This window comes from Nanorana parkeri, unplaced genomic scaffold, assembly GCF_000935625.1.
Source record: "Nanorana parkeri isolate BGI_ZX_2015 unplaced genomic scaffold, ASM93562v1 scaffold1149, whole genome shotgun sequence".
Lineage (NCBI taxonomy): Eukaryota > Metazoa > Chordata > Amphibia > Anura > Dicroglossidae > Nanorana > Nanorana parkeri.
Window position 1 is genome coordinate 163,362 of NW_017307417.1, and position 27,557 is coordinate 190,918.

Consider the following 27,557-nt stretch of genomic DNA (forward strand, 5'->3'; position numbering starts at 1 on the left):
AGTTCTAGCAGGGAAGCTATAGGTCTGATTCAGTAGGTGGATGTTGGACCTCAGCAGAGAGACCATTGCTTCCCTAAAGAGAGCAAGGGTCCTCCTCTGCAGAGTGCTGGCAAGAGAGCTAAAGGGCAGACTCACTAGGCATGGTGTTGGACCTCAGCAGAGAGACCACTGCTTCCCTAAAGAGAGCAAGGGAGCTTTATTGCAGAGGAGCTATAGGACATCGAGCACCTTTTCATGGTTAGCACCCCTCCTATGGTACACGCTGTGCCCTATGTCACTGACACTACACAGCTTGGGTGGGGAAAGGAAGTGGGGAAATAAAGGATTTCCTGGCAGGATCAACAGCTCCTAAATCTCTGTTATGGGGAAATCTGGAAAACAAGTCTGCCGTACAATGCAATCCACAGACTGCAGCAGAGATGTCAGTTTTCATTTTGTCCACAGTTCCAAAAAGACAAGAAATTCCCCAAAGCCAGCATGGGCAGAAAATGGGCAGAAAGGAGTCATAAGGATTTTGTCAGCCATTGTTTGATAGAAAAGACCGGCGTGTTGAGTCATCATCCAACATTCCAGGATGACTGGTCCCCCCACCAGGAGATGGGAACGTTCGCCGCGGCAGGTATTGTCCCCCGCAGTACCCTCTCTTGTCCACCAGAGGGCGCCATCGAACCCGTCTGACTCACCCTTTCGCAGCAGGTTATTAAGACAATCTTAGGAAAGCAACGGGGGAGTTCCCAAAGTCATCAAACCCCCTCCAAGTCTCTCATTCCCTAGCAGAGTGCACTGATAAAATGGATCTAAGGAAGGCTGCCGCTCTGTGTCTAGGGCTGTGGAGCGCCTGGCTCTGGGCTGGCCAGAGTCCCCAGGCTGCGGCAGTGCTGCCCACCGCACACAGGCAAGAAACTGCCAGGAGGGCGCTGCCAGCTACCCAGGAGACTGGCACCCCGCAAAGGGATACCCACCGGCACGTCACCTCCAGAAAAGAGAGCTGCGGCAAGGCTGCCGTGGTGCCCCATGAATACATGCTTTCCCTGTACAGGAGACTATCCCGCAAGGAACACAGAGGGCTGCACAGCAACAGCACACGGGACAGGGCAGCTGCCAACACGATTGCCAGCTTCGTGGACCAGGAGCACGGTGAGTCTGTCTCTGATGTGAGGGTGGCTGGGTGTAGGCTTCTCTAAAAAGTCATAAAACAGTGGCAAAAAGCTATTAAATGAATTAATAGGTGTGCATTGGGAGTAATACATTTACAGGTGGCATGATCATGGTGCCAGCTGCACTGCCAACCTGGGTCATCATATAGACATTCACAAGTCTTTAATCATCTATAAACTATATGTACATATCACTATCCATAATTTATCAACCTCTGAGGTCTGCCTTCCATCCACCTGTCACCAGCCCAGCCAGCTTCTAAAGGCAACAATGGGCATCAGGGGGGCAAGAGGTAATGCAATGGAAGAGGTGACACCTGCCCAGCCCCTAGCCCTGTCCTCTGTAGTCCTTTACACATCGCCTGCTTTCATCTGCGACCCGATTTCCCTTTTTCTCAAATCATTTTATTATATATATGGTATGATATTAACATATATTTATACTGAGATGATATATTCTAATTAAAATCTAATTTTGGGCTCAGGCTGTGTCCCCTGTGAGTCATTGTGAATAATTGCATGCTCGTTATACCCTAGCCAAGCCAAGCATGCTTAGAGTGACCTTAAACTGCATTAAAATCTACTGTAAAGAGCATCGATTGTATATAATATAATATGATACAATATAATGTAACACGATACAATACAATATAACAGGGCTCAAAATCTCCACTCGCAATATTATATAATACATGTTCAACATGACACGATACAATATGACAAGAATTACAGGTGAAACTGGAATAATTAGAATATGGTGCAAAGTTCATTTATTTCACTAATGCAACTTAAAAGGTGAAACTAATATATGAGAGAGATATATATATATATATGTAATTACAACCTCCAGCAACCAATCTCTCATCATCTTACATGACTGCAGTGATATCTAATGGTTTCCTGGATGTGTATTGCACGATGTAGCATGAGAAGTAATTATAGAATATTCATATTTGCGGTGGATTTTAGTCTTCTTGTTTCTTCATTGTATATAAAACTTGATACATTGTATTTCGGTCACTTAGTGTTGTTAGTAAAAAAATGTGACAGTGAGTTCATCACCATCCTAATGCCAGCATGGCACTCTGCTCACCATTTGACGCCTGGGGTTATTGATGTATCTTTTATTATTTTACCTATTTGTATTGTTTTACCTTTTATACTGCATGACAACGTCGCAGCCTCATAAGAAGCTTGTACAGAGAGTTTAGTGTGTTCGATTTACTGCTTTTCCCTTCCCTGTAGCGTTTCATTGATCCTTTATACATGTCAATAGAACAAACTTATCTAATATAACGGTGCGAGATACAGCAACCCCATTTTATATACTGTAGGAAGTGAGGTGCTCATGTCTGATTGGTTGAGGAGGGTTAGTGACTTCTGTGCATTGCTTTGAATACATGTAGAGAGGATCCAGTGCATGGTGGCTCATTGTCCTGTTGATGTGCATATAAAGCATTTTATTGATTCTTGTATTGTGTTATGTTGTATATTGTTATACCAGGTTGAGAAGATTCAGTGTACAGTTTGTCATTCCTTTGCTCTTGTGTATATTATTTTATTGATTGTTTTATTGTGATAAACCAGGTTGGAAGGATTCAGTGCATGGTGGCTCATTCCCTTGCTCTTGTGTGTATTGGGTATTTTATTGATCATTGTATTGTGTTATGTTGTATATTGTTATATCCGGCAGAGAAGATTCAGTGCATGTGGCTCATTCCCTTGCCCTTGCGTATATTATTTTATTGATTGTTGCATTGTGTCATGTTGTACAAAGTTAAACCATAGATAAATCTCAGAGCATGGTGGCTCATTCCCTTGCTCTTGTGTCTGATGAGTATTTATTGGTTGTTTTGTGTTATGTATTATGTTATATCACATTGAGAAGATTCAGTGTATAGTGGTTCATTCCCCTGCTCTTGTGTATATTAATGTATTGATTGTTGTATTGTGTTATGGTGTATATTGGTAAACCAGGTTGAGAAGATTCAGTACATGGGCTCAATCCCTTGCTCTTGTCTATATTGAGTACTTTATTGGTTGTTGTATTGTGTTGTATCAGGGGGTGAAGATTCAGTGTATAGTGGCTCATTCCCTTGCTCTTGTGTCTGATGAGTATTTTATTGGTTGTTGTATTGTGTTATGTTGTATTATGTAATATCACGCTGAGAAGACTCAGTGCATGTGGCTCAATTGCTCTTGTGTACATTGAGTACTTTATTGGTTGTTGTATTGTGTTTTATCAGGCAGAGAAGATTCAGTGCATGTGGCTCATTCCCCTGCTCTTGTGTATATTATTTTATTGATTGTTGTATTGTGTTATGTTGTTTAATGGCAAACCAGACAGATAAATCTCAGTGCATAGTGAGTATTTAATTGCTTGTTGTATTATGTTATACCAGGTTGAGAAGATTCATTATAGTGTCGTATTCCTCTGCTCTTTTGTTTGATGAGCATTTTATTGATTGTTGTGTTATTTTGTATTATAATAAACCAGATTGAGAAGATTCGTTGTATAGTGGTCACTGGTTCATTCCCTTGCTCTTGTGTCTATTGAGTACAGTGTTGAATGTTGCATTGTGTTATACTGTCAGGCAGACATTTCAGTGGATGGCTGCTCATTCTCCTGCTCGTTATACCGTATTTTATTGATTGTTGTATTGTGTTGTATATTGTTAAACCAGACAGAGACGTATCAGTGTTGGTGGCTCCTTCTCCTGATCATAGTGAGTATTTGATTGCGTGTTGTGTTGTATTATTTTTAGTATGGTACCAGGTTGAGAAGATTCAGTATAATGGCTTGCTCCCTTTGCTCCTGTGTCTGTTGAGTATTTTATGGCTTCTTGTATTATATTATATTGTATAATGTTATATCAGAGACATTTCAGTGCATGGTGGCTCTTTCTCCTGCTCTCATAGGGAGTATTTTATTGTTCCTTGTATTATAATATGTTGTATAATGTTATATCAGACAGAGACATTTCAGTGCATGGTATCTCCTTCTCCTGCCCTATATAGGGGATAGTTTATTACTTCTTGTGTTCTGCTATCACACCATCAGTCCATGTTAATGGTTGTTTTAGCTCTTTGTGTACTTGCAGTGAATTGAATCTGGAGGATTTCAGGTTAGTGTCGGGACATCTGTGGTTGCTGTAGAGATCTCCTCCCTCATCTTGCTGCATTTATTGCTCCTTCTGGTGGGAACATTGCACCTAGGGGTAGAAAGGCATCCCTGTGTCCATATGTCCTCCCTTCCTGTGTGGTTGGGATTGGCTTGACCTGATGCACCTCCTGTTGGTTTTAAATTGCAATCGTGGAGATTTTGGTTCAGATGCCTGCGAAGCCTCACACTGTCACCATGGAGAGCTTCAGCCCTCAGCCCATTCCCACCAGCAGGTTCTCCCCATGCAGATAACCTGAGGGGCATAGTGCCCTGTTCTGTTACCGTGCCACCCCCTCCTTCCATTCTTAATGACACTTCCACCCCCCCCAATTCTTCATCAGTCTCATCCTCATCCTGAGAGCTGTCAGAGTGATGACCATATATGGAAGGTACAGAGCACACCTGTGACCGGAAGCAGATAGAGGATACATTGTATATAATAATTCCTTCTATGAGCAATATGTGTCACATCATTACACACTCTTTTCTTTTTCTTTTTGAAGATTCAAGAGGTTTAGAAGCTCAATAGTTGAATTACAAACAGTCACATAATAAAAATATATCAATCATACAGTACACTATATTTTTATATTGTGGTATATTTTTCCTTTTTTATATTATATTTTAATAACAAGAATTATAAATGACCAATCCTGTGAGCTGTCATTTCTATTTGATGTAATAAACACTTCCTTCATTGGAGATTATTCAGACAGTGTAATAGTCTGCCCTCAGGGAAGATCTGCAGAATAGCTCTCTAATTTATTACCGTGTCAGAGGAGAGATTTCAATAAGTTCACACAGACCCTGAGGATTCTTCCTGCACCTTTGCAGTAGAGGAGCTGCATGTAGAATATCGCACTGTACTATATAGTATGTATCACAGCAATCACACCTCACTGCATAGGATATATAGGTATCCCAGCACCTCCAGCAATCACACCTCACTGTATGGGATATATAGATATCCCAGCAATCATACCTCAATGTATAGGATATATAGGTACCCCAGCACCCCCAGCTCACTGTATAAAATGTTAAAGGTAACCCGGGACCCCCAGCAATCACACTTCACTGTATAGGACATGCAGGTATCCAAGCATCCTCAGCAATCACACCTCAATGTATAGGCTAAGGCTATATAGGTATCCCAGCACCCCCACCAATCACACCTCAATGTATAGGCTAAGGCAATATAGGTATCCCAGCACCACCACCACCAATCACACCTCAATGTATAGGCTAAGGCTATATAGGTATCCCAGCACCCCCACCAATCACACCTCAATGTATAGGCTAAGGCTATATAGGTATCCCAGCACCCCCACCAATCACACCTCAATGTATAGGCTATATAGGTATCCCAGCACCCCCAGCAATCACACCTCAATGTATAGGCTAAGGCTATATAGGTATCCCAGCACCCCCAGCAATCACACCTCACTGTATAGGCTATATAGGTATCCCAGCACCCCCAGCAATCACACCTCAATGTATAGGATATATAGGTATCCCAGCAGCCGGGGCAATCAAAGTGCACTGCCCATGTTCACTCATCCCCAACAGACACTGACAGGTCACAGTGTGCAGGGCTGCACCAGGCAGTAAATCCAGCCAGTGAACTGCTCATCCAGCTTAGTAAATCCAGGTAAAAGTATGTGGAGATGGCTAGTAAAGGGTTAATGAGGCGAGCTCTGACCCATCTCTTCCCCATTTAATAGAAAATGAATCCAGATGACCCTTCAAAGAGCTCCTTATCTCCAGCATTGCAGGAATGTCAGGCTGAGGAGGAATGGATCAGACAGAAACTCTGCCTGTTATAGTGTGTGTACATTCTACAGAGCTCACACCTCTGTGCACCCCCCCAACCCCTGTGTACCCTCACCTGACTACACACACATAGCTGGAATTACTGCCTGCTGAGCTGGGGACCAGCTACGAGGTCATATGCAATGCCCCTAAAGGAGCCGATCGGCCAATATAGCGATCATTTAAAAAAAGAGTTGCAATGCTCGCCGTTCACTTAACAATCAGATTGTACAATCTACTTAAGATTTACCAGCAAATATGAATACAGAATAATAAATAAACACTTCTTCATAAAAGAAAAAAATCTGCATTTATAATTTTTTGCATTGGAGCCTGCAAAGAATTTCAACTGTGATCAGTGGATTGTGGGTGCAATGCTCTGGCTGCTGCAGACTCTTCCTCCCGTCAAAGTCCATACCTTGTTATGGACATTCAGTAACGTGGACGGAGGAAGTGTCGATGGACTACAAGTTAGGGATATGACTGATCATATATTTCATTGAGAACTGCTGCCAAGGTGGCTGATGGGACTTTCAGTGTCTCTATTCACAGAAGATCTATGAATGGATGACATGGTTGTATGGGCACAGCCACGCACAGCCCGGCCAATTACAAAATGAACACCAGCCTGCGGGGAGAAGAACCCCATGATTCAGATAAGTGAGAGGGGTCAGCTGGTTGTGATGTGACCCTTCCCCTTCCAGGTCTGGCAAGTGTCTGTGTGCCTCACCCTCTATGAGATTGGAGCACCCACCCAGCCGTGACGCTTGTGAACCCACCCCCATCCAGCAAGATCTTAAAGCCTGGGTCCCCATTCACATCTTTGCGTTCCGTGAATGTGCCACAAATGCATGTTTATGGAGCGCGTCACCTCCGCCGTGACTTGATCTTGGTGATACCTGCCCGCGGCCATCTTGGTGATTGACGTCAGCAGAGAGAGGAGAGGACACTCTTTTGCAACTGTCAGGCTCTCAGTCCATGACCGAGTGCCGACTTTTCATAGGGGGTGATAGCAAAATGGCAGTCAGTCATTTTGGTGTCACCCCCCCAATGGTGTCACCCAGGTGCGGGCTGCACCTCCCGCACCTCCCTAGTGACGCCACTGCATGGCGCCTATATATGGATGTAGCATGAAACATGGTCAGAAAGGTCAGCTTAGCATTTACCGTGGTTGGATTGATGCAGATGGATTTTACCATATGTGTTGCATGGAGTCATCGTCTCAGACATCCATCTGATTAAAACTATTGTATTGAATTGGCGTTAATGGCTCACGCTGTCTTTTTTAGAAACTGATTAACCTGAACAGGCGGTTTGACCGACAAACAATTGTTTTTACCAAAAAGCAACGATGATCCTGGTCTAAAATCCAATCAAACTGTAGCAAATTAATCTTTTTCTTTGTTGTGTCAAACAATAGATTTATAAAGACAAGATAGTCAGAGACCATAAAATCTACGATCCATCGAACATTATAGAGGAGCACTGGATTTAACCTTTTTGCTGCCAAGGCGTATTATTTTTTGCACACATGATATAATCCACATTTTAGGTCTGGAAATGACTTAAAACCCCCCAGAATTATATATTTCCTGAAATCACAGAGCCTGTAGAATAAAATGGCGGCAGTTACAATTTTTTTATATTGCATGATATTAGCACAACTCTTTATCAAACCCAACATTTCACTAAAAATTACACTTAAATTCATTTTAGTGCAGAAAAACACAATATAATAACCAATTTCTTTGCTAAAATATAAAAGATGAGGTTATGCTGCGCATATAGATAACCAACATGCCAAGCTTAAAAATGTTGTGGCCAGTGAAATGGCAACAAAATACGGTACCCCAAATTGTCCATAGGCGACGTCTTACAGATCATCAGTAAAGAATTAAAGTGACATTAACTACTTGCCTTCCGCCTGTAGTAAATAAACGGACGGAGGGCAAGCTCCTTCCAGCGGGTGGCCGCAAATATACGGCTTGGCTTTTTTTTTTCTGCTCACGTGCGCCCCCTACTGTGCGCATGAGCAGAACACACTGATGAGTGTAAACAGCCGGTAACGGCTGTTACACATATAAGCAATCGGCGGCTCTACAGCCATCTGATCGCTTGTATGTGCTGCCCTGCAATGTGCGCCCCCCTCCTTCAGTAGTGCCCCTCCACTGCTGTTACTTTCTATCCCGGGCTCCGCTGTCCCCTCTGCGGTCCTGGGACCGGCTTGGCGGCTCCAAGCAGCAAGATCGGAGAGAGATCAGCATGGTTCCACTTGCTGATCTCCTCTCTGATCTCTGAATACAGAAGTGGTGTGTATTACCTCACTTCTTACATTACAGTGGTGTGTATCACATCATTTCCGCATTCAGCTGTCATTTCTATGCGTGCTATAGTCAGAGAAGAAGCGGGTGAAGCAGATCTGTGCTTCATCAGCTTCTTTGAAGGTCCCCAGATGACATTAGGGGTCTAAGAGACCCCTAATGTCTCCATAAAGAGGACCTGTCAGTGTGCCTGTGCTATCACATAGGGGGATTGTTAGTCCCCTATGTGAGAGCAATAAAAGTGTAAAAATTAATTTAATAAAAGTTAAAAAAAATAAAAGTCACATATAAAAAAATGTAACCCCCCCCCCCACGTATACGCACATATAAACGTAAATACGCGTCGGGTGCGCCAACACACGAAAATGACAATTGTGCTGCACATGTTATATATCACCGCAAATGTTGGAGTGAGAGCAATAATTCTAGGGCCATCAATCACTGATAACACTAAACTGATGAGCGGTAAAAGCTTTTAAATTGCCGCCTATGGGCAATTTCGGGTATTGTAGTTTTTTGTGTGTGCGAGTAATTTTAAGGCTTGATATGTTTGGTGTCTATTTACCCGACGTGACCCCGACTTTTATATTTTACCAAAAAATTGGGTAATAATAAATGTTTCATAATTTAATATAAGGGAAACAGTTTTTGTTTCAAAATTTTTGGTAATTTTTCCTAATATAGTAAAAAAAAAAAAAACCCCAGTGGTGATTAAATAGCACCAAAAGAAAGCTCTATCTGTTTCCCAAAAATGGTTAAAAATCATTTCAGTACAGCGTTGCATGACGGAATAAATGTCATTCAATACTGAAAAATGACCGGGACAGGAAGGGGGTTTAACACGCACCCCCTATGCTGCTTTAAGGACTTAGATGATGCCTCTTGATCCGATCATCTTTTACTTTCCTGTAGTTTTCAGGAATCCCTCCAGCGCTGGTCCCTGTCTCTGATCCAGCGCTGACTGCTGTGTCTTCCTGTACCACAGCGTCTGTCCACGTCCACGCTGCCTGCATTAGCTTACCCTGTGTATCTCCTCTTCTCCCGGCCCAAGATCTCTACTACGCATGCGCCTGCCCCATGATCTTTCGCGGGCGCTCGAGAATCTTCAGATCTTTTGACGGTACGCGCGGCCGAGACACAGGCAAGTAATAACCTTTTTGGAACCTTTTTAAAAAAAAATGTTTTTACATATATCTACTTCTTGCTAGCCATAGATATATGCAAAAACCCAGAAGGTTTAATTGTACTTTAACCATGAATATTGGCCGTATCATTGCTCTCACTCTGGCGCACATGGCAATACCTAACGTGTAATTAATTTGTTATTTTCGTAGATACCGGTAGGTACACCCGACGCGTGTTTACAACAGTATGTGCATGTTCACGGGGGGACTTTACATTTTTTTGTATTTCAAAATGTATTTTATTTATTTATTTTTTCTTTTACTTTCCTTCATTGCTGTCACATGGCGAGGGGGGCTTACAACCCCCATATGTGATAACATATTAGTGGTGACGGGTTCTCTTTTAGGTGACATTACGGTCACCCTGGTGTCACCATTCCACTTTAAAGAAGCTATGCCTTCTCCTTACTACCTGTTGTGTACAGAGATGAATAGCTCAATCTGCAAATGATAGACAGAACTGAATAAGTCATTCTCATAGTTCTCAGTAATCAATCTGATTGGCTGGAGAGTTTTCAGCTCTGAAGATGGCAGACAGAAGGACAAACTGTCCAGTAGACCGGGAATTCCGCTTTAACAGTTTATTGTAGATACAAATGTCAATATCTATGACTAGATTGTAAACTTTCACGAGCAAGGCCCTCCTGTATTAAAATTGTATTGTTAACTGCATTGTCTCCCTTCGTTTTGTAAAGCGATGCGTAGCTCACGCAGTTAACAATACAATTGGCAATACAGTTGGCAGTATAAAAATTCTGAATAATAATATTAATATGTAGCCATCACATGCTGCCAACCTGATTTTATCTTAACCCCTTCCAACCCATGACGGGATAATCCCGTCATGAGTCTGAAGGGGTTAAACAGATACCGGGAGTCTGTTCAGTTTTGTAGAGCCGACGGCCGGCTTTACAGTAGAAGCAATTCTGGTGGCTCAGCTGCCGGCAGTTCGCTTCTACGATATAGTAACCGGGCCGCCCCCCACCCCCGGACACCCCTGCTCCCTCCTGACACACCCGCTGTGCTTCCTGGGCTCTGCTGCCCTTCCTACGGGCCCAGGACTGGCTTGCCGGGTGTCGGCAGGAAGCTGGGGAGGAGGTTGGTGATCGGCGTTCACCGATTTCTTCCCCGTACTATGGGACCGGGAGTGACGCATATTGCATCACTTCAGATCCCATAGCTATCATTGATCGGCTCCTGAAGCCCAGCAATAAGTTCATGAAGTGTGATCTGCACTTCAATAGCCTGGGGGTCCAAAAGACGCTGGGGGTCTTTTGGACCCCCAGCGTCACCTTAAAGAGTACCCATCACTGCCAATATGCTATCACATGTAAGCCCCCCTATGTGATAGCAATTAAAGTAAAGTTAACACAAAAACTGTTTTAAAAGTAATTTTAAATAAATTAAATGTAAAAATTATTTAAATATTTTTTTAAAGCCCCTTTGCCCCTGCGAGCACCCGCATTGTCACATAAACACGTGTCAGGTGCGCCTACGTATGAAAACGACAATGGCGCTACACATGTTGGGTATTGCCACACACTCTAGAGTGAGAGCAATAATTCTAGGGCCAATATTTACATGGGTCTCTAAACTGATGACCTGGAGGGGCTTTTAAAGCATTGTATATGGACTTTTTCAGGTACTGAATTCTGTTGCAGTTTCACAGACGCACACAATTTTTAACTTGGGCATGTTGGGTATCTATTTACTCGTTGTAACCTCTTATGTATTTTAGTATAGTGTTTTGGGGTACAACATTTAAAGAGGAACTATGAGGTGAGTGAAAATCACTCAACCGTATAGTTCGAGCCGGCGTGTGACAATGAAACGCGTCAGCTCATTAGATCGGGAAGTGAGCGAACACATACCGTCACTCGCTCACTTCTCGATCCTGTCCCTGCAGAGCACTGATTGTCAGTCACGGCTCCCTGCAGGGATTCCCCCCTCCATGCTTTGATCCTCCAGCGCTGACTGGAGGAACGGACTGGGGAGGGGCCGGGTACAGCTGACTTTGCCTGTAGATAGGCAGAGCCCACTGTCACTCACGCAGCTGGGTGGATCTTGACAGCATTGTTGGGATCCATCCCGACTGCAGCGGTCTCAGTATACCACAAGTTTTAGCTCGCGATATACTAAGCTTTGGATCATGGGAGGATGCTAGTATATGTCCTCCTGTGACCCTTAAGAGAACTTTGGGGAAAAACACTTCCCCCATAGTTCTCTTTTAACATTAAAAAATGTATCTTATTTGTCTATCACTCGGCTGTAGATTCTCAAATCATCTCTGAATTGGTGCTGACACTGTCCTTCCTTCTGGAGGGGGGCTGCTTTTGTTCCCCATGGTCCCTGTGTGTGTTGTATAGTAGTCACCGCTCCAAGCTCGCTCTAATGATGGACTACAATCTCATGTTTGGTTTACTAATTTGTATTGAGATTGTAGTCCAACACGGGAGTACAAGAAGTGAAGAAAGAATCCAAATAAGTACAAAAAAAACCTGACACTGTTTTTGACCCCTCCCCAAAATGTTGGCTGGAGTCCCCCTACTTTGATATACCAACACAAACTTCCCCCTGGATGTGGCCATTCACATAATGCTTTGCTGTATCCAGTGCTTCGGAGATTTATATGTCACATGACCTGTAACATGAAAATCACTCACCTCATAGTTCTCCTTTAAGGTACTTGAGTGCATTTTAAGATTCAACTCCCGAGTTTAGAGTCACTTTAAGGGCTAGTTCACACCAAGCGCGTTCCTGGAGCAGAGCAGTTACAGAACGTATCAAAACTGCGTCCAATGTATTCCAATGGTAGTTTGGGCTCTAGTTCACACCGCAGCGTTCAGTTCCAGAGCATGTAAATAAAACTGCAGCAAGCCCTATTTTACCTGCTCTGGAATGCATGCAAACACATCAAAAAAGCATTCAAACGCCCTGGAACGCACTGAAAGCCCATTTTAGGCAAAAAAAAAAACAACAACTGACATTGACTGTGTGAAATTGTAGGCCACTCCCCTATGCAAAATTCCTAGAGTTGCAAGACATTTTGTGAGTGTTCTTGCACAACCTGCCCATTTTAAATCCCCTCACAACTAACCATTATTATTTAAACTTTTTAAATTTGTATTTTTGTTATATTTATTAATTTTTTCAGCAGCACATAGAAAAAAAGAGTGCAAAATGTCTTAAAAAGCCTTTATTTCTTTTATAAGTAACCGTGCAATGCTTTGTACCATAATCATAATTTTTATGTCATTTAAATGGGACAAATGATAACTTATACTTAGCTACAGTAATTCAATTTTTCTTTTTTTAACTATCAAAAGTAGAAAATCTGTGTTTTTCTTTTAGTTTTGTTACAGATTCTGTCTATGGATTATATACAAAAATAAAATTATTCCTGTAAGACAATATCACAGAAAGAAACCCTGTTTGCCCTAAAAAATTATATTATGATAAAAATGATCTTAATATATGACTTTGTTATGTTACGTAATCTATAGGTAATATTATACCCGTTATCTATGGATAATATTATTCAATAGACCCAGGGCCGGTGCTAGACTATTTTGCGCCATAGGCAAGACCAGCTACTTGCACCCCCCAGTCCCCCTCCTGCGGTGCAACCCCCATTCCCCTCCCCCCCGCGCGGCCCCATTCTCCTGACGGCTACCTTCCGCAGGCGACAAGTGAATGCAAGCACCGGGGGGCAATAGCCAGACTGCTATTGGCTATTTTAATTTGAAATAGCTAATAGGAACACTGGCTATTGAAACCCTCCCACTGAGCAGATGAGCGGACCTCAGAGAGAAAGTTATCTTTCAGTTATGCTCCTCTGCTCAGTGGGCGGGTGCAATAGCCAGCCTGCTCTTGACTTTTGCAATTCAAAATAGATGGGGGTGGGTGAGTGTTTGAAGATGCGCCCTAGGCAGCAGTAAGCCCTAGGTGGCTGCCTGGTTTGCCTAGTGGAAGCACTGGCCCTGAATAGACCCAGAGCAGAAGTAAATAAATGAAAAATTAGTCATGTATACAGGTGTGAGAGGGGAAGTGGTTAAAAAAAAAATGGGTCCTTAGTAATACACAAAAGTAGTTTTTACACCATCTCAATGCAACTTGTAGCAAGGCTTGCTACTTCCCCAGGAAAGGTGCAGGGATAACTCTGACGAAATAATACATGATCTATAGAATATTTCTGGGGCAATAAAATGAGTAAATACATTTTTGGTAAAAATATAAACATATAACACAGTTTAGTAAATATGTGCATAGCCGTGTAAGTATATCCTAGAAAAATGGTCAATACATCTCAAGTCCAAGAGCAAGCTCAGAGAAGAAATATCTATTGAATATAATAGTTTGTACATAAATGTGTAAACATTTCTCATATAGTCATTGCTGTACAGATACTAAAGTATACAGTATATTTGGGCAAAACAAAAAAAACATAATTGGTGCATGCAATCATAAATATTTCCCATCAACATCCCATCTCACCATCTCCATAGCATAAGGGTGAATGGTGTTCTGTAGCCCAGCAGAGTAAAATCATTCGTCATATACACTGTACAAAGCACAATGGGATGTAATTTGTACAGACACACCGTGAATACATTGTTATATTCTGCTTGGCAAGGCACCAGGCTTTAGTAAAAGTTTATGAGCTGTGAGATGTGTGACACCTTACTGTGATAATATTAAGGTTCTTTATTTTTTCCTTTCCAGATAAAGTTCCTCTTCAGTCCCTGGAGCAGAACTACCTGTTTGACACCAGCACGTTGTCTTCCTTGGATGAGATTGTGGGCGCTGAGCTAAGGATTTTACGCAAACCTCCTGAGAACATAAGCCTTGTGGTATTAGACTCAGGGAATGTTGTTCACCTTCACCTTTACACTTGTGTTACCACCTGGGAGGAGCCCATCCTCCTAGACTCCCGTACTGCTGACCTTATGGCCACCTTCTCCAAATGGGAAGTATTTAATGTCTGGAATGCCATGGACAACAGGAAAAGTCCTGGTGAGCATTTGTGCTTTACCTTAAAGATAGTCTCTGATCTCACAGACCGATACTTGCCTCCAGCCCAGCTTGGATTTAATCGCTTGGGTTTAGCAGAACCGGAAAAAGCTTTGCTGGTGGTCTCCTCCTATTCTAAGAGGAAAGAGAACCTTTTCAAGGAGATAAGGGACAAAATTAAGTCAATGGAAAACCCTAAAGGAGCAGATCCTCCCGATCATGACCAAAGGTCCGTCATTAAAAGAAGAAGGAAAAGGACAACGTTGCCAACCAGGACAAGTCACAACAAAGGACAAGGCAAAAGGGCTAAAACAAGGTGTAGTAAGAAGCCCTTGCATGTCAACTTCAAAGAGCTTGGCTGGGATGACTGGATAATAGCCCCGTTGGATTATGAAGCTTATCATTGCGAGGGTATGTGTGATTTTCCTCTAAGATCCCATCTGGAGCCTACCAACCATGCCATAATCCAGACCTTAATGAATTCAATGGACCCGGAGTCCACGCCACCCAGCTGTTGTGTCCCTTCCAAACTCAGTCCTATAAGTATCCTATACATAGACTCTGGCAACAACGTGGTCTACAAGCAGTATGAGGACATGGTTGTAGAAAACTGTGGTTGCAGGTAGCACTTACTTATGTATTGCCTAGAATTGTGTTTTCTGTACTTTTTTATTAGAAAGAAAAAAAAAACAGACATGAAAAAGGCAAACTGAGGTAGACCACAAAGTGTTACAATTCTCCTGTGTGTCACTAAACAGTTCTTCCAGGTTTAAAGTGTAACCTGGTGTTATAGGGAAAGGTTGTAAAAATCTGCTTTCCACATGGTATTTATTACGTATCTTATTCTCTTACAGTTGTAAAGGCCATTGAATTATTAATTGTGCCCAGTGGGAACTGTTGAACCCTTTGCTTGTTGCCAAGTGGGAACTGTGGACACAGCTGTCTACACATTGCTCACATAGATATGGCCTACTGTGTGTCTAAAGTTCCTCAGGGCAACACGCAAGATCTGAAGCCCCGAACAATCTGTTGCCCCCTCTGAGGACCACAGACATACACTACATGAGGCGTCTCTTTGCCTTCCTGGCCACCAGCTCTAACTCAAGTCTCTGGGACTTCTCTAATGCTTCTCCTTTCCACACGCTGGTAAATTCTCAATAATCCTCCAAGTATTTAAATGCATCTTATAAGCACCTCTTTTCAGAACAAAGGGTAACCTTGGTCCACAATGCCTTATGTCCCAAGATTTCTGGGCTTCACCCACAATTAATGCTTCTCCAAGTTCTACTGCTATATCCTCTTGCTTCTTGTACATATCCCTTCTGTTAAACTGCAAACACATTTGGGCAGGGACCTCATGCCTATTGCTTTACCAATAGTAATATCTTTGTTACAGGCCCTATGTCCTTACCTTGTACTGTGCTCCCGAAAATGTTGGCACTATATAACTCAATAATGATGATACCAGCAAATGACCTATATAGAAATAATGGAATAAGATGCATAAGAAAAGAAATAATCCTTCCTGTTTACAAAGTGGATGACTTTGCTGCCTTATCTTGTAATGTCAAATGCGGAAGGAGGGTGGTGGTGGGATTTTGCCGAGCAATGCCAGGCACATGTGAAAACAATCAATAAATTGCTAATGCTGTACTGCACTGCAATAGTGCTAAAGTCAGAGAGCTTCCCCCATTTGTTTAATCAGACATTTTTGTGCAGAACTGCAACTTCCTGTTACATGTTAGTGTGATGTACAAACTGCCTTTTAAGTTTCAATATGTATGAGTGAGATTGGAGGGGAGGGAAGAACAGGAACATAATGGCTTGCATTTTTACAGGCTCAGATAAAGGGCCATTCAGAAGATGGGTGTATCTATATCTATAGGGGTTAACCTAGTGGAGCAGCTTGAGTGTCAGCAGTCAGTGGTCACTTGGAGTGTGACGGTTGCACTCCTGAGGGTGCATAACTGTGCCAAATAACAGAGCCTGGCAGTTGTTTACTTTCCCCTTAAAGCAAACCCGTTATGACACACAACTTTCAGTAGGATGTGTACCTGCTAATAAGAGAAGAAATACATTCCTTTCTTCACCTTAAAGCCCACCCCCAACCACCTTAGACCCACCTTTTCCACCACTCAGTTCCTCCACAGTTGGAGTGTCAGAGCTTCCTGACATGACAGTGTTCAGGCCTGGCAATTGGCCACTAAGCCCTAGGCACTACGCAATGGCAGCAAGTCACATGTTACCCCATAGCTGGTTATTTCCCAATGTCTCTGGGAGAGGAACAGATCAGCAGGGGAGTGCAGCTTGAGAAAAATGTGGGGGGGGGGGGGAGCAGTAGAAGATCTTTTAAACAAGCCATCACTGACCTCTCTAGCTGCTTGTACTGTAAAGTAATTAATTGTCAAAGATCACAACAAAGACTTTGAAGTCATTTTTAAGTAAATGCCTTCGGCACGTTTTACATCAGTGGGCTGGCAGGCTGCCAAGATCTGCTCTCCGTGGCATATAGCTGAGATTTTGTGAAATTTGAAGACAAACTTCTCCACAATGCCGATAGCTACAGAGGTCAGTGAGGGCTTTTTTCAAGTGCTTTTCCAGAATATGTAAATAGTTTAGTGTGCATGATCTGGGTGCAGGTTCACTGACAGAGTCTCTTTAAAAAAAATAAAGCCTGATAAGGCGTAATTATGAATCTTTCAATTATAATTTTCCGAGCTGTTATAATTTTCAGAATATTCAGATTTTGCACATGCCCACTTGTGACTGGTTATCTTTGGTGTTATCACTTATCACTTCAATAGTATTTTTCTTTTTTCTTGTGTAAAATGTTTCCTGGGCCTTAACATTTTTGATATCCCGTAGATCCCAGGTATCTAAACACATTCCTTTCCAACATAATATATTTATTTATTTGTTAAGAATCTCATGTGAGCGACCTGACACAGCCTGCCAAGTGATCTCATCTGTCTATGGGGTGGATTCAGTAATGGCTGTAGTGCAGGTCAGTGTAACAGGGAAGGGCTTGGTGTCTCTACAGGATACACTGTGCTGATCTCTATACATAGCAGGTTAGGGCCAGTCCTGGACTAAAAAGTGCAGGAAACACCTGGACGATGACATGCGGGCTTGGCTGGAACACACCATACACAAGCTATACGCATACATTGGAGACTCCGGAGCATTAGGTATATTTCAAGGCTTGCACATTATATCTCAGGGTCACCATTTTTAATTTTTTTTTCTCCGTTCTTTACCGTCACATTTTTCTTTAAAACTTCAACATTTCACTTTTGCCTAATTATATATTCATAGTATATATTTTTTAGTATTACCATACTAACTTCTGTGCTTTGAAAAATACTTATCTTTCTCTCTGGCTGCCAATGACACAAGTCTAGAAGGTCTTTTATGGAAAACAGAGATAATGATGTTTAAAACTGAACTCAAGTAAGAAATATAAATTGGGCATACAGCACTTGTCAAATAAGTTACCCCTAATAAACCGAATCTCATGTCCTGCTGGCTGCCAGTTACTGTAAAAATTCTGCCTCCATTGGCCCTGGATACTCCCCACAGCGGTGATCTTCCTGCACTGAGAAGGTTAATAGCTGCGGCTGTGGCTGTGAAGGATTGTGCCATTCACCCTCCCTGCCCTGTCCACCATTCACAAAAATTAGTAATATTTTCACAGAATGCAAGGCCTTTTGGGAATGAACAAGGGGGCAGTACTGTTATTCATCCACCCTCCTCCATTCAGCAAACACCTTGCATTCTGGTAAAACAACACAAGGACTTCTGTGAATGGATGAGGGGACAAGAAGAGGAGGTTGAATCTCGTAATCCTTCCGAGTCTCATCCGCAGCCTCTCATCCTTGCAGTGCCGAAAGATGACCGATGTGAGGAATATCTGGCATCAATGGAGGGAAAACTTTTACCGTAACTGACAGCAGGACATGGGCTAGTCTTTATTAGTGGTAATTGATGTTGCCAGTGTTGTGTGCCCCATAAAAACTTTAATGGAATTCATCTTTATTTCGTATTTGAGATTGCAAGACATTACTGTGATAAGTGTTGCTCACTCATACAGTCTCACCATAGCAGCTGAGGGTGATGTTCTTTGTCCTATATAGTGGAAATGAAGATGTTATACTAACCTGACACAAAATTACAATTATTTACATTTGCGGTTGGGTGCCTTGAATCCAGCGTCCACCTGCACTGAAAAATAAAAGCAATTTAGAGCCCATACTCATGGACATCGAAAGCCAATATTTCCAACCACCTGCACCTAGTCAGTGTCTAGAGCCAAATGGCCAATACACATAAGCAGGCGAAGTATCTAAAAACCCAAACTTTTTTTTGTGTATTGTAGTGAAGGGTGAAAATATTTTTTTGCCATCTTTGTCACATTGGAAACGTTTCTCTTTTGTTCTTGTGCCATGGACATGACAGGAAGTGAGAGGAAATATTTCCTAAGTGATAGAAATTCTCTCTTTGACAGTTCTCACTGCAACAAGTTTCCCAATTAGATTTGTGTTTGCCTCCTGATTGCTTGACAATCCAAAATTCTATTTTTCCATGATTTTCTTTCCCGATGATCTAGGTCACTAGGAGGATCAAGCAGAGACACACAAAAAAGCAATAGAAACTGATAGGGTTTCTTTCCTTTGCTACTCCATCCATTTGTGCATTATATACCCTTTAAAGTATTTTGACACAGAGCAGCAGCGCTCATACAATCATGCAAAGTTTAATGCCGTGGTGCCCGTTCCTGCCACTGCACCCCATGTTTATGTTGCAGTACTTGTTCTGTCAATGCTTCTCTCTCATATTTTCCCAGCAGCACATACTTCCCTTTGGTTCTAAGCCTCTTTGTTTCTCTGCTGGAAGCTAACAAGAATTGATGCCACTGCCAAGTATGGAGGAGCATGTAACTCACTCTTGTCACATTGAGGTGGGGAGAGAATCTTCAGCTTTATAAACTCCAGCGTTTCTACAATGTTTCCGCTCTTCACTCTGGGTGGCTAAATGGAGCAGTGGGGAGCAAATGAGTAAAGTTTCTTTTAATATACAGTTACTACAGTAATTTTTATTTAAAGTGGTGCTATTCCTGTTCCAATTCCATGTATATAGCAAGTTATGAGCCACCTTTTGAGGATCTGCAAAACCTAGATCTCCTTGCCAACTTATTCTAAAGGGTTGGCTTGTGTACTATTTTTTTTATTGTTGTCTGTGTACCATTGGGGAAATTTCTCTTCACTTCCTGTCCCAAAGATGCAACAGAAATTTAGAAGAAATCTTCTGAAGTTTGGGGAATTCCTCTATTAAACAGTTTCCCCAAAACAGGAAGCCCCATTGTCCTTTCTCCCCTGCTCTAGGGAGAACCACAAATTTTGGGATTTCTTTCCTCAATGTTATAGGGCACCATTGAAAAATAAGAAGTGAATCTCCCCCATGGGAATACAAAAGCAATAAAAACTTGGTAGCAATAAAAACTTGGTAGAGGGGGGGGGGTCACCCTTCCCCATGTTATCCAAAAAAAAAAGGTTCCCTAGCGAAAGATTCAAACAAGCCTTTTACAGAATATTAAATAAGACCAGACCTTTCATCATTGCGCAACACTGGTGAATGGCCAGAGCCCTTGGAGACTGATAGCCACTACATCCTCTGTTTCTCCTACAGCTAAGGCTTTGAGAATGCAGGGATTGGAGGGAAAATGGTTGCATTAAACCTCTAAAGGTGCCCATAGACATAGGATAGCACAATATGAAATATGAATATGAAAGTTTCTGACATAAAGATGATGAGCACTTGTCCGATATGATCATGCATGTTCATCTAAACACGTTTGTATGATCAAAGCCCTAACTCATATCTGTGTAAAATTTCACATGGTAAAACATAGGGTTTATTATCAGATATGTTATTAATGAATGTTCAAGGTAACCTGGAAGGGCCTGTACTGCAATCCAAATTGTCCACCACCAAAGGATGTCTATAGACTTGGGAGGGGAATGTATGCAGACGGGTCACCAGTAGATTCACCATGTATAGTAATAATGTGTGAATATTCTCTCCGTGCAGAGCTTCTCTCTGTACAATGCCACCATTCATGGCAGAGCCAGATTCTCTAGGAGTCTACTTATTATGAAAATATATCCATAAAAGATGCTGCTAATCCTTTCTATGTAAATTGTATAGATTCCATGTATCGCAGATAAAACTTCTATAACATACTCTTTATATCTGGAAGTCCCTTTATCGATACAGTTTTACTTTTACAACCATAAAGCGTATAATGTATATGTAGACCTGAGTGCTGTGGAAGCAACCATGCTTAACGAATGCTACATCTGTTATGGTAACTTGCAATAAAATTCATGTTTTAGTATGAATGGGCCCTAAAAGTTGGAAATGTTTGTTTTCACATTGAGGGATTTCCCTCTTCTATGCAGTGCAGCCACAGTGCCAGTGACTTTCCTAATGTATTAGAGAGGATATTGTATTGGCTCCATGTAGCATGGTGACATGATCAAGGATGGGCACATCTCACTGTCTGAAGTTCTTGGTGAGATGTTATGTTGAGTCCATGTAGCATGGTGACATGATCAAGGATGGGCACATTTCACCATCTGTCGTTGTTTGTGAGATGTTATGTTGGGTCCATGTAGCATGGTGACATGATCAAGGATGGGCACATTTCACCATCTGTCGTTGTTTGTGAGATGTTATGTTGGGTCCATGTAGCATGGTGACATGATCAAGGATGGGCACATTTCACCATCTGTCGTTGTTTGTGAGATGTTATGTTGGGTCCATGTAGCATGGTGACATCATCAAAGATGAGAAGATCTCATTGTCTGTCATTCTTGGTGAGACTTATGTTGGGTCCATGTAGCATGGTGACATGATCAAGGATGAGCACATCTCATCGTCTGTCGTTCTTGGAGATATATTATGTTGGGCCCATGTGGCATGGTGACATGATCAAGGATGGGCACATCTCACTGTCTGAAGTTCTTGGTGAGATGTTATGTTGGGTCCATGTAGCATGGTGACATGATCAAGGATCGGCACATCTCACTGTCTGTCATTCTTGGTGAGGCATCTGCACACTCTGAATGGAAGCATCCTAAACTGGAGAACCCCTTTAATATCGCTCTTTCTATATTTTGTATCAGTGCCAGGTCCTTGCCTCTGAAGACAGTTATGTTATAGGGTTATTCCACTTTAAGTACACACCTTTAAAATTATTACTATTATTTAAATGTTTCTGAACATTTAGTTTCCAGTGACTCACAGGAGAAAATGTTCTAAAAATTACAGCAAACTTATTTATCAAACCTGTCTAATTTATTTATCATACAAGGCATACTAACATTCCGATACACAGCTGTGACATTTTCAAATGACTCTCAGCACAATTTGGATGGAATAATATATTTTGTAGACCTCCCAGTGTCTTTTGCCTCTTCTACCTGTGTTAATATACTGTAGGGGAACAAGTCTTTGTTTAATATATATTCATGCTACACTAGGGGGTCTTGGACTTTGAAATGTATACAGTTAGTCAACCAGAGGAAGAAGAAAAATACAAGGATGTAAATGCATTGTATGTATTCAAAGACTGTACATATTGAAATGTAAATTATCATTCTATATTTTCTCTATATACTATATAGTGGGATATATTTTGTCAATTAAACCTTGCTGAATAATCTTCTTTTATAACCCATTTTTAAATATTTTGTACAGATACTTTTATTAAATATTTTATGATTAAACATAGCTTGGAATTTGGTCTCTTGATTATACACAGTGATCGAGTCACAGGTCTTTTTGGGTTGAATATTCCTGGCCCATCGCCAGTGGCCTATCCAGGGTATTGAAGGGGATTACCGACCCACGGAGACAGCTGGCTTTTTTTCTCTCCCAACCCTTCTCCTGTACACATCTCCTTGCCTGCCTCTTAACAACCAGGGATGCTCTGGCTGGCGGCCCGTGCAGCTCCTGGCAACCAGTGACATTACTGTTGACAGGAGCGGGGCGAGACACTGGCCAGAGTGCCCCAGGTTGCTAAGAGCCAGTTCAGGAGATGTGTAAGGGCCATACACATCTCCCTGCCTGGCTCTTAGCCACCAGAGCAGATGGGGAGATGTATATGTGGGGGGACGCCGGCTGTAGAGTCCCAGGTTTCTAAGAGCGGGGAGGAGGGCCCTTACAAATCTCTCCTCCCTGCTCTTACAGTAGCAACCTGGGACACTCTGGCCCGCATCCCTCCCAACTCCTAGCAACCAGTGATGTCAGGATGCCATGGGTGCAATTTGTTGTACATATGCCTCTGCCCATCGCTATTGTTCTTATTCTAGATACACCTGTGCTCAGGATGTCTGCTTAGAGCTCCTCCTCCATCTACATAAATTGCATGTTTGGGTCATTATGGAAATATTTTTCAGATGAAACTTGAAAGGTATTTTGGTAGTTGGGTCATGCTGTATGCTAATCCAATGTCTGTAGGTAGTTATAGGCATGCCTTCATATACTGTTAAATTTTAGTTCAAGACTTTATTGGTAGCTAGTAATATAATACATCTAACATGTTCCAGGGGTTTTAAAACCCCCCTTCTTCAGAGATTGTGTTAACAAGTCTGATGTATTTTGCTTGACCACTTGGTTGACCATAACTGGGTCAGTGGGTATTTTTGACGAACCATGTTGACTATAATATTTTACTACTTGACAATAACGTCTGGAACCGAGCCACTTTTATGTACGGTACATCTCCTCACGTAAGGTGCTCCTCACCACACCTAGACAGAAGCTACCAACCTGGGGGACCAGCACCTTCCCCAACACCTCAATAAATAAAGCAGCCCACGACTCAAACATGGTCCCATCAAAACCACCACAGAAGAACCCCTAAGCTGAAGCTCTAAGAACTGAACACAAACAGTTAAATATTCACTATGATAGACAAGTTAATGATAGAATAATTTAATCTGCCCAAATATTTGACTCTGAAGCTCACAGTGTGCAGTGACATCAGAAAAGGCAATTTCAGTACCGGAGAGGAGCCTGTAGAACTGTGCAAGACTGAACGCAAAGACGGAATTCAGCTTTAATTGCTTGGCCATGTATTTGTCCTGTGTGTTACATTGTAGACTAGGGTATAGGAAATTATGGACACCGGCACTCCAAAGTAGAATAACGTCTTTTATTGACGTGTCATGCAACAATACACCTATTGCAACATTTCGGGGTCACACAGGATCCCCTTTATCAGGCAGAACAGGCCTTCATCACTTGTTCTGCCTGATGAAGGGGATCCTGTGTGACCCCGAAACGTTGCAATAAGTGTATTGTTGCATGACACGTCAATAAAAGATGTTATGCTACTTTGGAGTGCCGGTGTCCATAATTTCCTATACTCTATTCAGACGGTGGCCATCCGTCGACTACTGATCCACCCAACCTATCATCACGGACTAAGCGGTAAGGAGTGCAATGGGTACACTGACTGTTACATTGTAGACTAGGTTCACAAGACTTGGATAGTAAGGACAGCAATGTCTGAGAAAATATGTGGTTTTGAGAAAAAAACAACAAAAAAACTAATGTTCGCTAATAAAGTGTTTTGGAGAATGTTATAACTTCCCTCTGACTGACTGATCATTCAGCTATTCCTGATAGGAATTTTCCATTAGCAATATTTTGTCTTCTGTGCACTTCTGTTAATATACTGATACTTGGGCCCATTCCAGTTCTTGCATCATAGAGTTAATACTACTCAGAAAATGTTTAATATAAGAAGACCTATTACAATGTATTCTCTCATTAGCCACAACATGGTAGAGGCTACTGGTATCAATTAAAACAATATTTTTTGGCTACTCCCCATGAAAACTATTTTCAGGAGTATTTCCTGTTTACGGCAGCAGCCCCGTGGGTGTAAAATTAGAAACATTTTATGCGTAGTTACTTGACCAGAAACCACACTCACATTTTATAAATTGGTAGGAGACTTACTGTACTGCTCCATGTGGCACCCTGAAGCAAAATATTTGCTTGCAGCCACTCATTTCAGAATGCCTTTGGCACAGAGAGCCCGAACATTGCTCAGGTAAGCATTACTTCTAAGGGGATATATTTTAGACAAATTGTCATTGTAAACCTATGATTAGAACCTATATGATAATTCTAATTAAGCTCAGCTGATCAAAGTAGAAAGGTGTGTGGCAACTCAGGTGACCCAATTTATGAGTTTCAGTGTCCTTAACATTCTTTGTTAATATCTTTCTGGTCTTGTCAGAGGTTAGCTTCTGCCCTTGCTAAGTATGGATGAGTGGCAGTGCAATATACCGGTCATTTTTTTTCGTATATGTTTATGTGTATAATGTTCTTTTGGGTCCTGTTGGAGTGGTTGGAGCCTAGATCTTGTTAGATCCTTGGTTCTCAACTGGTGGGTCGAGACCCAAAAGTGGGTCGCGACCTCATGTTCAGTGGGTCGCTGCAAGCCTTCCACTTCTCTAGGTTAGAGGCTTCTCAGCCTCCCCCTAGCACAGCACTGTCACTTCTCACGCCAAGCAGCCATTTGAAATATGCTGCCCAGTGCTGAGTGTTAGCTTGAGGTGAGATAGGCTGGAGCTGTGGCCGCTAAGGAGCTCCATCCATACATGCATTGCTTACAGCTCCCTCATGTGTCCTATAAAGGTGTCTGGACAAGAGTGAGGTCACATTCTGGTTCCCAGCACCTCTACAGGGTGCGCAAGGGAGCTGTACAAGCAATGCACACATGGATGGAGCTCCATCACAGCACAGCAGCCCACACTGGTCCCCAGGCTGAGTATCCACTCCAGTTCTCGTAAGGTAGGGAGACTGGGTGGATCTTAAAATTAAAAAAACAAATTGTGGGTGTGTGTACAGTATATGTGTGAGATTATGTCTGTCAGTGTATTTGAGGGCCCATTCACACTAATACAGTGCGTTAATCGAACAGTCCTGTGCCATTAATGCACTGTACAACGCAAACGCACCTACTACACGTTCTGGCACAGGTGCGTTGCCATTCATTTGAATGGCACCCCAAACGCACCTCTCCCCCACAGTTCAGTCGTCCACACCAGAACACGCGGCACCGCAATGCCATTTGTTCCATTGCAGTGCGACTTGGGCCACGACTTAATGACCAAGGACAAATGGGGGTCCTGAGGTTACACAGGTTGAGAACTACTGTGTTAGATGTTGTACATACAGTTTGATGCCACAAGCATGTTTCCTTTGTCTTGAATAGTTCTAGATACCAAGCACAGAAAACACACAACCAGTGTTTCTAGAATTTGATAAAGTAGGTGTAGATGTCCGACTATTCTTTATTCTAGATAACTGCTTTATCAACCTTTCCCCAAAACAGAAACATTTCGCCTTTGTTTGTTCTTTGGTGACCTATCTAGTCTGAACAAGTTGATCTATATAGATGGAAAACAGGCTAGAAGTCTAGATTACAAAGGCCAAGGGCGATACCAGAAGAGCAGCACAGTAACCATAAACATTTTTTTCTCTCTTACAATTCTCTTTTTTTGACAGTTGTAATTCTGGGACAGTGTGGGAGGCCCCAAACACAAAATGTCATAGAGAAGCTCGCCCAGCTAGGTAGCGATTATAACTACTCTATCCTCTAAAACAGTGGTTCTCAACCTGTGTAACCTCAGGACCCACATTTGTCATTAAGTCGCGACCCAAGTTGCGCTGCAATGGAACACACGGCATTGCGGTACTGCACGTTCCGGTGCGGGTGTACGAACTGTGGGTGGGAGGTGCATGTGGGGTACTATTCAAATGAATGGCAATGCAACACACCTCCTACACCAGAATGCACAGTAGGTTCCATTGCGTGGTACAGTGCGTTAATCATATGGTACTATGTGATTAACACACTGTACTATTGTGAACGGGCCCCTCAAAACACTGACATACATACACAAACGCAGACACAAATTTAAAAAAAATGTTTTTAAGATCCACCCAGTCTACCTACATTACGAGAACTGGAGTGGATCCTCAGCCTGGGGTCCAGTGTGGGCTGCTGTGGTGTAACGAAGCTCCGTCCATATGTGTATTGTTGGTACAGCTCCCTTGCGCGCCCTGTAGAGGTGTCGGGAGCCAGAATGTGAAATCAATCCAGTCCAGACACCTCTATAGGACATGTCACGGATCTGTAAACAATGCACGTACGGATGGAGCTCCCTCGTGGCCACAGACCCATTCCATCTCAAGTTGACACTCGGCTCCGGGCAGCATATTTTGAATGGCTGGTTGGCGCAACAACTGACATTGCTGCTCTAGGGGGAGGCTGAGGAGCCTCTCACCTAGAAAAGTGGAAGGCATGTGGGGACCCACTGAACACGGGGTCGCGACCCAGCAGTTGAGAACCAAGGCTCTAAAATATATAAAAAGTTCCATAGATTGACATTACAATTAGCCCACCACGTGGAACACTTCCACTTATATACCAAACAGCAGGGCTATAAATCACACTTTACACTAACATATTAGGAGATATGAAGGAAAAATATACAATGTTGTTCCTTTATATCAAAAACTAATGGTAAAGCCCAAAACATTTATAACTAAAGACAATGGATTTTTTCAAATTATTACTGAAATTTAAATCAATGTACCCTCAACACTTCTGCCTTGAAATTTTGCAATGTTACCACACATCCTGTGATCTTCCTAAGCCTTTCCCCTTCCAATTATACTCCTTTAATTAGGAGATAGAGAACAAAGAGGTCATCACTACTATAAAAGGTCAAATGTTCACAGAGGTCCTGGGGCCAGATGGCTTCACATACACGTATTGTAAAGTCTTCGCTCCTCTCTTTGTCCCGAACTTATGAGACTGTTTGGAACT

General features: G+C 42.4%; 1 protein-coding gene across 1 annotated transcript; it reads left to right on the plus strand.

Annotated features, from left to right (window-relative positions):
• Positions 1–791: 791 nt before the first annotated feature.
• On the plus strand, positions 792–15,270 carry LOC108796677 (growth/differentiation factor 6-A-like). Its single transcript, XM_018568176.1, has 2 exons — positions 792–1,137; positions 14,357–15,270. The coding sequence occupies exons 1-2, from the start codon at positions 792–794 to the stop codon at positions 15,268–15,270; spliced, it is 1,260 nt and encodes a 419-aa protein (XP_018423678.1).
• Positions 15,271–27,557: the final 12,287 nt, after the last annotated feature.

What these genes read in the sequence shown, in the direction of transcription:
- LOC108796677 (XM_018568176.1), top strand. Translation starts at nt 792, where the DNA reads ATGGATCTAAGGAAGGCTGCCGCTCTGTGTCTAGGGCTGTGGAGCGCC. An exon ending in CTTCGTGGACCAGGAGCACG is followed by an intron (nt 1,138 to 14,356) that starts GTGAGTCTGTCT and finishes TTTCCTTTCCAG; the next exon opens with ATAAAGTTCCTCTTCAGTCC.